At 54.4% G+C, this 9,127-nt stretch overlaps 1 protein-coding gene across 3 annotated transcripts; it reads right to left on the reverse strand.

Moving 5' to 3' along the window:
- Window positions 1-4,215: 4,215 nt before the first annotated feature.
- On the reverse strand, window positions 4,216-8,966 carry MMAB (metabolism of cobalamin associated B). Of its 3 annotated transcripts, none has more exons than XM_074887281.1 (9): window positions 8,846-8,966; window positions 8,701-8,762; window positions 8,474-8,567; window positions 8,044-8,101; window positions 7,097-7,169; window positions 6,642-6,739; window positions 6,254-6,315; window positions 5,159-5,218; window positions 4,216-4,778 (listed from the first exon to the last, which is right to left on the reverse strand). In XM_074887281.1, exons 1-9 carry the CDS (start codon window positions 8,920-8,922, stop codon window positions 4,691-4,693), a joined length of 672 nt encoding a protein of 223 aa, XP_074743382.1. In that variant the 5' UTR covers window positions 8,923-8,966; the 3' UTR covers window positions 4,216-4,690. The 3 variants fall into 3 exon arrangements, with proteins under 3 accessions (XP_074743382.1, XP_074743380.1, XP_074743381.1); XM_074887279.1 differs by having other exon boundaries at window positions 6,251-6,315; XM_074887280.1 differs by having other exon boundaries at window positions 6,251-6,311; window positions 6,638-6,739.
- Between the last annotated feature and the right edge of the window lie 161 nt (window positions 8,967-9,127).

Below are 9,127 nucleotides of genomic sequence, written 5' to 3' on the forward strand. Positions count from 1 at the left end.
CGCTGCTGGGGGTTGTGGCCGAAGTGCAGAATCTGGCATTTGGCCTTATTAAAACTCCTCCAGTTGGGCTCAGCCCATCGCTCCAGCCTGGCCCGATCTCTCTGCGGAGCCTCCCTACCCTTGAGCAGATCAACACTCCCAACTGGGTGTCGTCTGCAAACTGACTGAGGGGGCACTCAATCGCCTCGTCTAGATCATCAATAAAGATGTTAAACAGCGAGGGGAGAAGCACAATGCCTGTATTTGAGGACAAAATACAGGCACTGTGTTTCTCCCCTCGCTGGCTCTGGGAGCATCCCTGTAGGAGCGAGGAGCTGTGCCCGCTGCTGCTGCAGCTTCCCCCCGAGTTCAGGTTTGGCACGCGGCAGCGTCGCTGACCGGCTTCCCCCGGCTTCCGCGCCGCGGCGCAGCCCTCCCTGCCTGATCTCGCCGTGCTGACGGGTGCTCGGGCTTCGCTGGGGAGAGGGAGCTCGGTGGGAGCGAGGGAGAGGGCTCCCAGTCAGTGTGCAAGCACCATTGTTTTGACACAGAGGCATATGGCGCCGTCAGAAACAGCAAAAAGAAACCCCACAGCAGATGCTGCCAAGGCAGAAAGCTGGCAGCGAACAGCCAGGCCTGCAAAATGCCTGCTTCCGCGCGGCGCGGTTGTGCCAGGGCTGGCTCCGCGTGCGCTGCTGCGCCTCGGCGCTGACCGAAGGTCGAGTCTGACCGGGGCCGAGGCGCTTGACCCACACACACGCTGGGAGGGAGCACCGGAGGCTGGTGGTGCTGGGGGGAAGCGGCGTGGGGGGGTCCTGACCGTGGCGGCTGCTGTGCAGGCAGGCCCTGGCCGGGGACACGCTGCTGCCGTGCAGGCGTGGCGGGGGAGCTGACAGCTCTTCTCGCTGCTCCTCTCCTGCTCCTGCAACCTGTCCCAAGCCGCAACTCACGAAACACAGACTTGTAATCCCTCCGTTTGCTACCGCTGTTTTGTACAACCACTTGGCCGGGGCTGGTTGCAGGTTCAGGCAGAGAGAGAGAGGAAGCTATGCCGAGCTCTGGTCTCCACATCCCTCAGCAGAACAGGGTGAGGTATTCCTGCATCTTGTTTTTGACTTTGCTCGTGTTTACGGAGATACGGAGCAGCCTCTGCAGCATGTTAGTGATGGAGTGGTCAGACCTACGTTGGCACTGGCTTGGCACCACTGCCTCTCCATTCCGAAATGTGTTTAAAGGTCAAATTCTTCGATACTGACCCTCTGCAGCTTCCCCCTGGGGCGGTTCGAGCTCAAGCTGTGACACTCTGCCTCTCCGTGCAGCGGTAGCAGGGATGGGGCGCAGAGGTGGGCGCTTTCTGCCTGGTTGCAGCAGACGTAGAGCTGAGGGACTGAGACAGCCCTTTCCTCAACGCAAACGGGCTGAATCTGCTTCCACCTGATGCAGGGACGGTGGCTCTTACCCTGGGGTGCTGTAACTGCACGCCTGCCCTTTTCTAGCCAGGTCTTACCTTGCTGTGGCACGAGCTGCTTGGGTGGGGAGGGTTTTTCTTTGACCACATCCAGGCAAGCTGGGTATTTCAGGGCCCTGCGCCTGCAGAGGCCCTGACTTAGTGGCAGATGTGGTCCCTTCTGGCCCTCCAGCATGAGAGGAGGAGCGCGGGACTGCTGCTGGCTCCCCAGGGCTGGGGCTGTGCACCCCAAAACTCGCCCTTTGGGTGCAGCACCATGGGCTGGGGGGGCCAGTGCATCCTGTCGAGGTTGGGGGCGCACACACACTCGTCCTTCCTTCCGTGCATTCGCAGGAGCAACGCTGCCTTGTATAAATTTACATATGACTTGGCAAAACGTACGTTTGTGTCATTTCTGCAAGAGCAGCAGCCGGCTCTGCTGCTTACACATTGTGGCGGTAATAGAGGTGCTTGAGTTATAGTGAAACTTATTTCATTTTACAGCTCCTACAGCGTTAACAGATGTACAGGCGTCTGATCCAATCATGCAGCAAGAGATTTTGGGGCCAGTTCTTCCAGTTTTGACAGTGTGTAAGCTAGGAGCAGCCATACATTTTACAAACAAGAATAAACGACCCTTAGCAACATATGTCTGTGCTGGCAGCTCCAACGTAATCATAAATAAGGAACCCTGCTAGGCAGGAATGTATCTGGGCTCCACATACGGCCAGGACGGACAAAGCATCTGCCTTCTTCCCATTATATTAATGAGGTGCAGGCACTGGAATCCCTACGCTTGTACGGCTGGATGTTGCTGGGTGGGGACAAAGGACTTGGAAAAACAAATGCTAACCCACAGCAACGGAGCTTTATTTGGTGTAAAGCCCGTATTTCATTTTCGCGACGCTTCCCTCCTGCCCGCTGTTGCGCCAGGCTCGCCCGCGCGTTACTGCACGCCGCTCCCTTCGCGGAGGCCGGCTCGGCCATGCTAGAACTTCTTCGCTGAACCCTGCTCCCAGCCCAGCATGGAGGGTGCACCGGGCCCTGGGGACATGAGCCTCGCTGCAGCTCCCCTGGGGACAGGATTCAGGGCCCTTTCCGACAGCCGGGTGCTGCACGCTGAGGTGGTGAAGCAGAGGATGCCCGCTGTGAACTCCCCTGCGGAGCCCAGCGCTGCTCTGCTGAGCTGCAGAAGCTCCCCGGGGCTGGGGCCAGGCTCAGCCTGGTCTCTGCTCGCTCCTAAAGCCAAGCCCTGGGCCTCTGCGCCCGCTTAACCGGAACAGCCGGGTCCCCCCAGCCACCAGCATCCCTCTGCTTCAGCCCCCCCGAGACAATGGCACTGGGGGCTTTGGGTGGAAAGGGAGAGGGGGGCAGCAGGAAGCTGAGCGCACCCTCATAAATTTAATCCCTGCATCACATTAAAGTGTAGTAGCTCAATTTATTTCTCCTCACAATCAAAACAATACCAGCTTTGGTCCCAAAACAGGAGTGAGATTTCTTTCCCCCAGACGGAAAAAGAAAATACTATAAATCCAGCCCAGAGCTGATTTATACAGCATTCATGAAGAATTTATATTGCAAAGAATTTTATTCAATTAAACTTGAAAAGCCTCTAGATTCCTAAGGTTCAATAGTGATCACTGAGACAGAGCTATCATAAAACTGGATGGCCTGTCTGGAGCAGGCATTGAGAAAATGTCTGATGTGACATTGCAGCTGACGGTACAGTCCAAATCAAGAGCATTTGTCATTGGGATGTGTTACAGGCTAAGGCTCGGAAAATTACTCTGTGAAAAATGTGCATTAACAATAGCCATGAAATATCTGTTTAAAAAAAAAAAAAGGGTGAGTAATGAGACAGCGGTATCTATTAGCACTGGGCATTCTTCACTCTGACCCCACTCTGATTAAAAAGTTAACACAAAAGCCAGAGACTTTCGGGAAGGAAGTTTAAGGTTGTTTCTACTTAAATAACCAGAGAGGAAGCTGCACGACTGACTTGAAGCTCCCACTGCTACAAGGGGCACCCTTGGTGCAGGACAAGCACCCTCGATGTGTGATCACCTCACTGCCCACAGGCTGCCGTGAGATGAGGAGGGGAAGACTTAAACCGCTGCGTGTTCTTCCCAATTCTATTTCCAAGCTGTAGGTGGCTTCGACTTCGCTCTAAGACTGTAATTGTCCGTATTCTCCACGCAACGTGGGTAGGAAGGTGCGAACTCGTTCAGCTGGCTGTAGTTTACACCCTGGGGATGGTTTTTGGCAGTTTTCACTCCACCAGGAAGCTGGAAGAGGATCTTCTCTGCTGGAGTTACCGTCACCTGCTGCGGTGGTTTGCAGCCAGATCCCCCGAGCTCTGGGACAGGCTCCAGCCCACGCTGCTGCCTCCGCGACAGCGACGTTCCTCGGGTCGGTGCGGACGTTAACGTGCACCCCCTTTGGGTGTCACCTCTCTCCCCCAGCCAGGCCCCTGCCACTCATCACAACCCCTTTATCTGCAAACTTAAAAGACTCGGAGAATCCTCCTGCCTGCACACGAGCTGTAGGATTTGGCCCTTCCTCCTCTCATCCCTCTGTCCTCGCGAGCCCCGTTCCTGGCAGGGGACGCCCCGGGTTGTCAGCACGGAGACATTCTTCACACGCATAAAGAGAGGCAGCCCGAGCCAAAGAATTGAGTGTGTTCCTGTAAATCTACACAGCTCAGCTTCAGCCAGGGCTGATGGATTGAAAGCAACTTAAAAAAGAAAAGCACGCTGGGCTCACTATTAAAGCACGACAGTTAGGGGCCCTTTGGTACAAGTAAATCACGTTTATTATTTCAAAGCCGGTGGACAGAGTTCCTCAATCTCTACGCAGTTGCTGTTCCGCACGAGCGTTGTGACTTACAAAGGGAAGCTGATTGTTTTCCCTTCTTCATTCCTCAGAGCCCTGTTCAAGCCTTTCCACAGCACCTGCCCCTGCCCAGGGCCACAAAGACACCCCCAGAAACCAGCCGCGGTTCTCTGAAGTCTCCTGCCTCACCCAACCCAGGGCCCAGCACCTCCGACACAGCGTTAAACAAGGGCTGTCAGGACAAGGCCCAGCGCGCAGGACAGCTGCGTTCCCCACGCTAGTTATGAACCAGGTTCTAGTTGTTTAAGCTGAAAGTTCTTGGCAGCTCACATTTCCAACCCAGGCTTGTTCTCTTTCCATTCCTTGACGGGGTAGAGCAGTCTGCTGGATTTAGCTTCCCGTGATCAAGGAAACAAACATTCCAGCTCCCAGTTACGCTTCAGGCTTTATATATATTTTCTCTTCCTTCCCTTCCTTCATTGCAGCGTAACGTGCCAAAACGAAGAGATAGTCGCTCAGTCTGGAAACCAAGGGAAGAGCAGTGAAACCCCTTTCTCACATCAGGTGTGTTTGTACCCAGCAATGCACAACGCCTCGGCAAAGCACAAGAACCGTGGGTAAAGGAAAGCAGAGAGAGACCACCCGAGAAGAGCTTTCCAAAACAGCTTTCAGTAAGAAAGTCGCCTGCGCCCTCAGCGCCGCAGCGGCGTCTGCAAACACATGGGCCTTGCAAGAATCCCTTTTAAAGAGCTGCTTGTTGAAACTTCAAAGATCTTGCTCTAGAAGGGAAGCTTCTCAAGAGGTAAAACCCTGCAGTTTTATCTCAAAACTAAAGGAACACCACCAGGCACACATCAGTAGTACACAGTAAGGGTTTGGGATTTTATATTTTTTTTTTACCTGTTCAAATATTTGGCCACGTTTGGATCTGCTTCCCCTGCTTGTACTAAAGGAACCACACTAGAAAGAGAGAAGGAAGATTTTAGTGTATTTAACTTTCTAGCTCTGAATGCACAAAGAACCGCGATTTGCCGGAGCACCAACCTCCACACCCCAACCTCACCCGAGTCCCCCCTTTCTGAGTCCCCACAGAAGGTGTGAACACCCTTCACTGCCCCAAGAGGAACCTAACACAACTAATTTCTGTGACCGTTCTGGAGGAGCAGCTCCACTCTAAAGGATGCTCATCGCTGAGTATCACTGAACAACGGGAGAAGTTTGCAGGATCGTTACCCTTTTCTGCAGGTAAACAGGGACCCTTCTTCTGTTGAGGGAACAGAGCTGTTCCGTGCCTCCTGACTGCTGTACAGCCCTCATTCGAGCTTTCTTTTGACAAGAAACCACTGACTGTGATGTTAGTTTTTTTGAAGATCACACTGCTCTGGTGTATCTTGTCAGAGCAGCAGTCCTCGCAGCGGAGCACATCCACAAAAATGTCTTCCTGCACATCAGGGGCTTCAGCAGAGCACCCCCAGCAGCTTCGAACTGCTGAGGAGCAGGTTCAGGCTAACTTTGCATGGAAGCAATTTACATAACAAGCAGACAGGAGTTTTCTTCTCTGGGCCTTACCACGGGAGTTTTCATCTCCAATAGGGAAGTGGGGCAAGGTAGGTGTGGGCAGGAACATCTTCAGCTGCTAAAAGCTTCCCTGGCTCTCACACCTGCCAGTGCCCCAGCTGCCTCGTGTGCCTACAAAATACATTCAGCAAACCAGGTACGAGCTGAACACGTCAATGCATCTCAACATAAACCTGGCTGTCCTTTCTGAAGGTCTTGGCTCGGATGACCCAGTTAGGGAGGGAAGAGAGACTTGCTATTTGCTGACTGCACCCCTGGAATTTGACTAATACAAACACACAAAGCTTGACTCGAGCTCTAGCCGAGCGCAATACAGCGATGGCTGACTGCTCCGACCGCAACGATTTGCTATCATTACAGCATTCTGATCACTTTTTATCAATTTTATGCTGTTACACTACAGCCAACACTCACCACCTTTCAGCTCTGCGGCAGACAGCTCGGGAAAAATGGAGAGCAGCACTGCTTTTACCTCCTGACTGAAACAACAATGAAACAGCACATCAGTGTCTGCGAACAGCAGATACAGCCATCCACCTTATTGTACCACTGCAGCAAAGCTTATCACATCTCACACACACGTGCAGCTGAAGCCTATATTATGGCCAGGAAACTGAGAAGAGATATCTGAATGCAGTAGGATGTGGAAATTTAACTTAATCGGGTCCTTCTCTCTGCTTTTCTTTTGGTATTTGTCCATGCAAATAATGGCCTCGCAACCTGTTTCCCTGCGGCAAGCATGGAGCAGATTTAGCCTACTAAAGTGAGCCTCCTCCAGTCAGCGAGGGGCAGGAGCAGTACCTACGGGCAGGATGAAAGCTCGGAGTGGAGGAAGCTGCTCTGAGTAACTGTCAATCCACTGCTCCAGCTCCAGAACTGGCTTCTCACTGAACGATGTTCGTTCTACAGAAGGAAAAGAAGAATCAGCTAAAAGAAAGGCAGAAGTGATTCGGTTTACAGATAGAGCTTTACTTTCATATTTCTTGGGTCAGCGAGTCCTAAGAAAGCATCCCAAAAAGATCCCCCCAGCCAGAGCAGGGCTGGCTCCCCGTTCAGCAGCCGCAGCTGGGTGTCAGTGCTGAGGCAGCGACCGTACAGCGCCCGAGTCACTCGCGGGACCATGTGTTCGTTCAGCACCCAGACAGGCACCATGGAGCAGCCCGGGGGCAGCTCTAACTACCACACACCCAAACAGCCTCCCCAGCACCAGTCTAGGAGAGTTGTGATTCAAGAACCCAGGAAAGGGACCATGGGGCTTACTTAAGTGAGCCTCCCTGGCTGAGGAGAGAGGCGTCGCGATGTTGGAGCCCACATCCTGCAGCATACACTGGACCTAGATGTGGCAATCAGGACAAAAATAAGAAGTGCTTTCATTAACCAGCCTTTGATGCTCCGGTACAACTGCAGCAAGCTCTGGGAGGCGACAGCTGGTTGTGCTGATTAAAGAAGATCCTACCCTTGTTGTTCATCATCCCCCAGCCTGCTGGCAGGGGGGATCAGATAAGTGCTCCCTAATTGCTTTATGAGAAGCCAGATTAACGCATGTACTTGTTTTCACTGGCACATTAAACCACCCTGGCTGACTTTGCAGAAAGCAGACTGGGGAGCACTCACATAATCCCTTTGCTGGTAGGACACCAAACCAGTAACCTCTGGAAGAAAGGCAGTGACAAACAGCTGCAGACAGCGCTGGCCTGATGTCACGTCCGCTTCCACGAGGGGCATCTCTCCATCCACAGCCCAGGATACTTGAAGGGCAGTCGGGTAAAGCTTTTTAAAATCTCCGACTAGCTCCTTCAGCGTTCTTGTGAACAGTGAAGCTAATTAACAAAACTCACAGACTGCCACAGCAGGACCTGTCTCCCACCATCGTGCCCACGTGGTTACTTTGCCCCCATTTCAAATCTGAGGCTACAGGACAACAAGACTTGTGTCCAGAACCGTGTACAGTAACAGGGCTGAATAATCTGGAGGTATGTTTGTCTGCCCACAACTAATCACTTGATCTACCAGTTTCCTCTTTGGTTAATGAAATTTATTTCTTAGAGAGTAATCAAGGGTCAGAGTCTTAAGTAGCTATTTATTTTAATACTAAATTTATTATAAATTCCCATGTGTCAGTGGGAACACTGTGTCTAAAACTACAGAGTTTAAGAACAGCATAGATGAAGTGACTGCACTGCGTGGGGTTTATCGTTAATACTCACTTTGTGAAGCTGTTCCACAAACGTGTGGCCCTTTTCACTGCTAAATTCGCCGGCAAGCCTAGGTTAAAAAAAAACCAACAGAGTTAGCCAGAAACGAAAAAATTACCATATGAAAAACACAGAATTTGGACACTGCTGGCTGTTTGTCAGTGCAACCCTCCAGAGAAACGTGGCCCACGGTGTATCCCCTTCCCTCTGGCTGGGCGGTGGGGCTGGGAGAGCAGCATTTAAGGGAAGAAGAGGCCCAGAAGACCCCCACAGATGGGGGCTGGGGTGGTGTCACGAGGCCTTTATGCATGTGAAGGGCCTGGGGAGGGCCAGAGTTCCCCGGGCTGGTGGCCAGTTCCCCAGAGAGCACGGCCACCCTGGCAGGACACGGCTGGGCCTCCACGGCCCGGCAGCAGGACGGGGTCCCGGGGCGGGGGGTTACCCAATAGCCGAGCTCAGTTCGTCCGTGGCTCCCAGGGCTTCGAAGATCCGGTCACCCTTCAGCCTCCGCTCCCCGGTGAAGGTGCTGGAGAAGCCTTTGGAGAAGGCCCGGGGGAGGCGCTCAGAAGCCAGGCCCGGCCCAGCGAACCCGCAGAGGTCAGGCCGGGCTCTGCCCGACCCTCGGTGAGTCCGTGTCGTGTCCGTCCCCCGCCCGCCCCCGAGCACTACCTGCGTCTCCCGTCTTCGTGTAGATCTTCGGGGCCCGCTCGCTGCGGGGGCCGCCGTCGGGGCTGCGGAGGCACAGGCCGTGAGAGGGGCCGCCGGGCCGGGCCCTGCCCTGCCCCCTCCAGCCCCAGGCCCCCCCCGCACTCACCTGCCCGTCCCGCTCCGCTGCCGCCGTCCCAGCGGCCCCCGCAGGCCCCGGCCCACCACCGCCGCCCGCCGCCACATTCCTCCCGGCCACCGTAGCCGCCGCCCCTTGACCCTCCGCGGCCGCCGTCCCTCCCTCCTTCCCTCCCGCCCACGCGCGCTGTCACCCCAGCGCCGCACCACTCCGCGCCGCCGCCTTCTGATTGGCCTTCCCGTAGTCCCGCCCCCTAAGGAATCCCGGCTATTGGCTTCAGGGCAAGGCGGGCGGGGCAGAGTGCGGCTCCTA

Source organism: Strix uralensis, chromosome 17 (assembly GCF_047716275.1).
Source record: "Strix uralensis isolate ZFMK-TIS-50842 chromosome 17, bStrUra1, whole genome shotgun sequence".
Lineage (NCBI taxonomy): Eukaryota > Metazoa > Chordata > Aves > Strigiformes > Strigidae > Strix > Strix uralensis.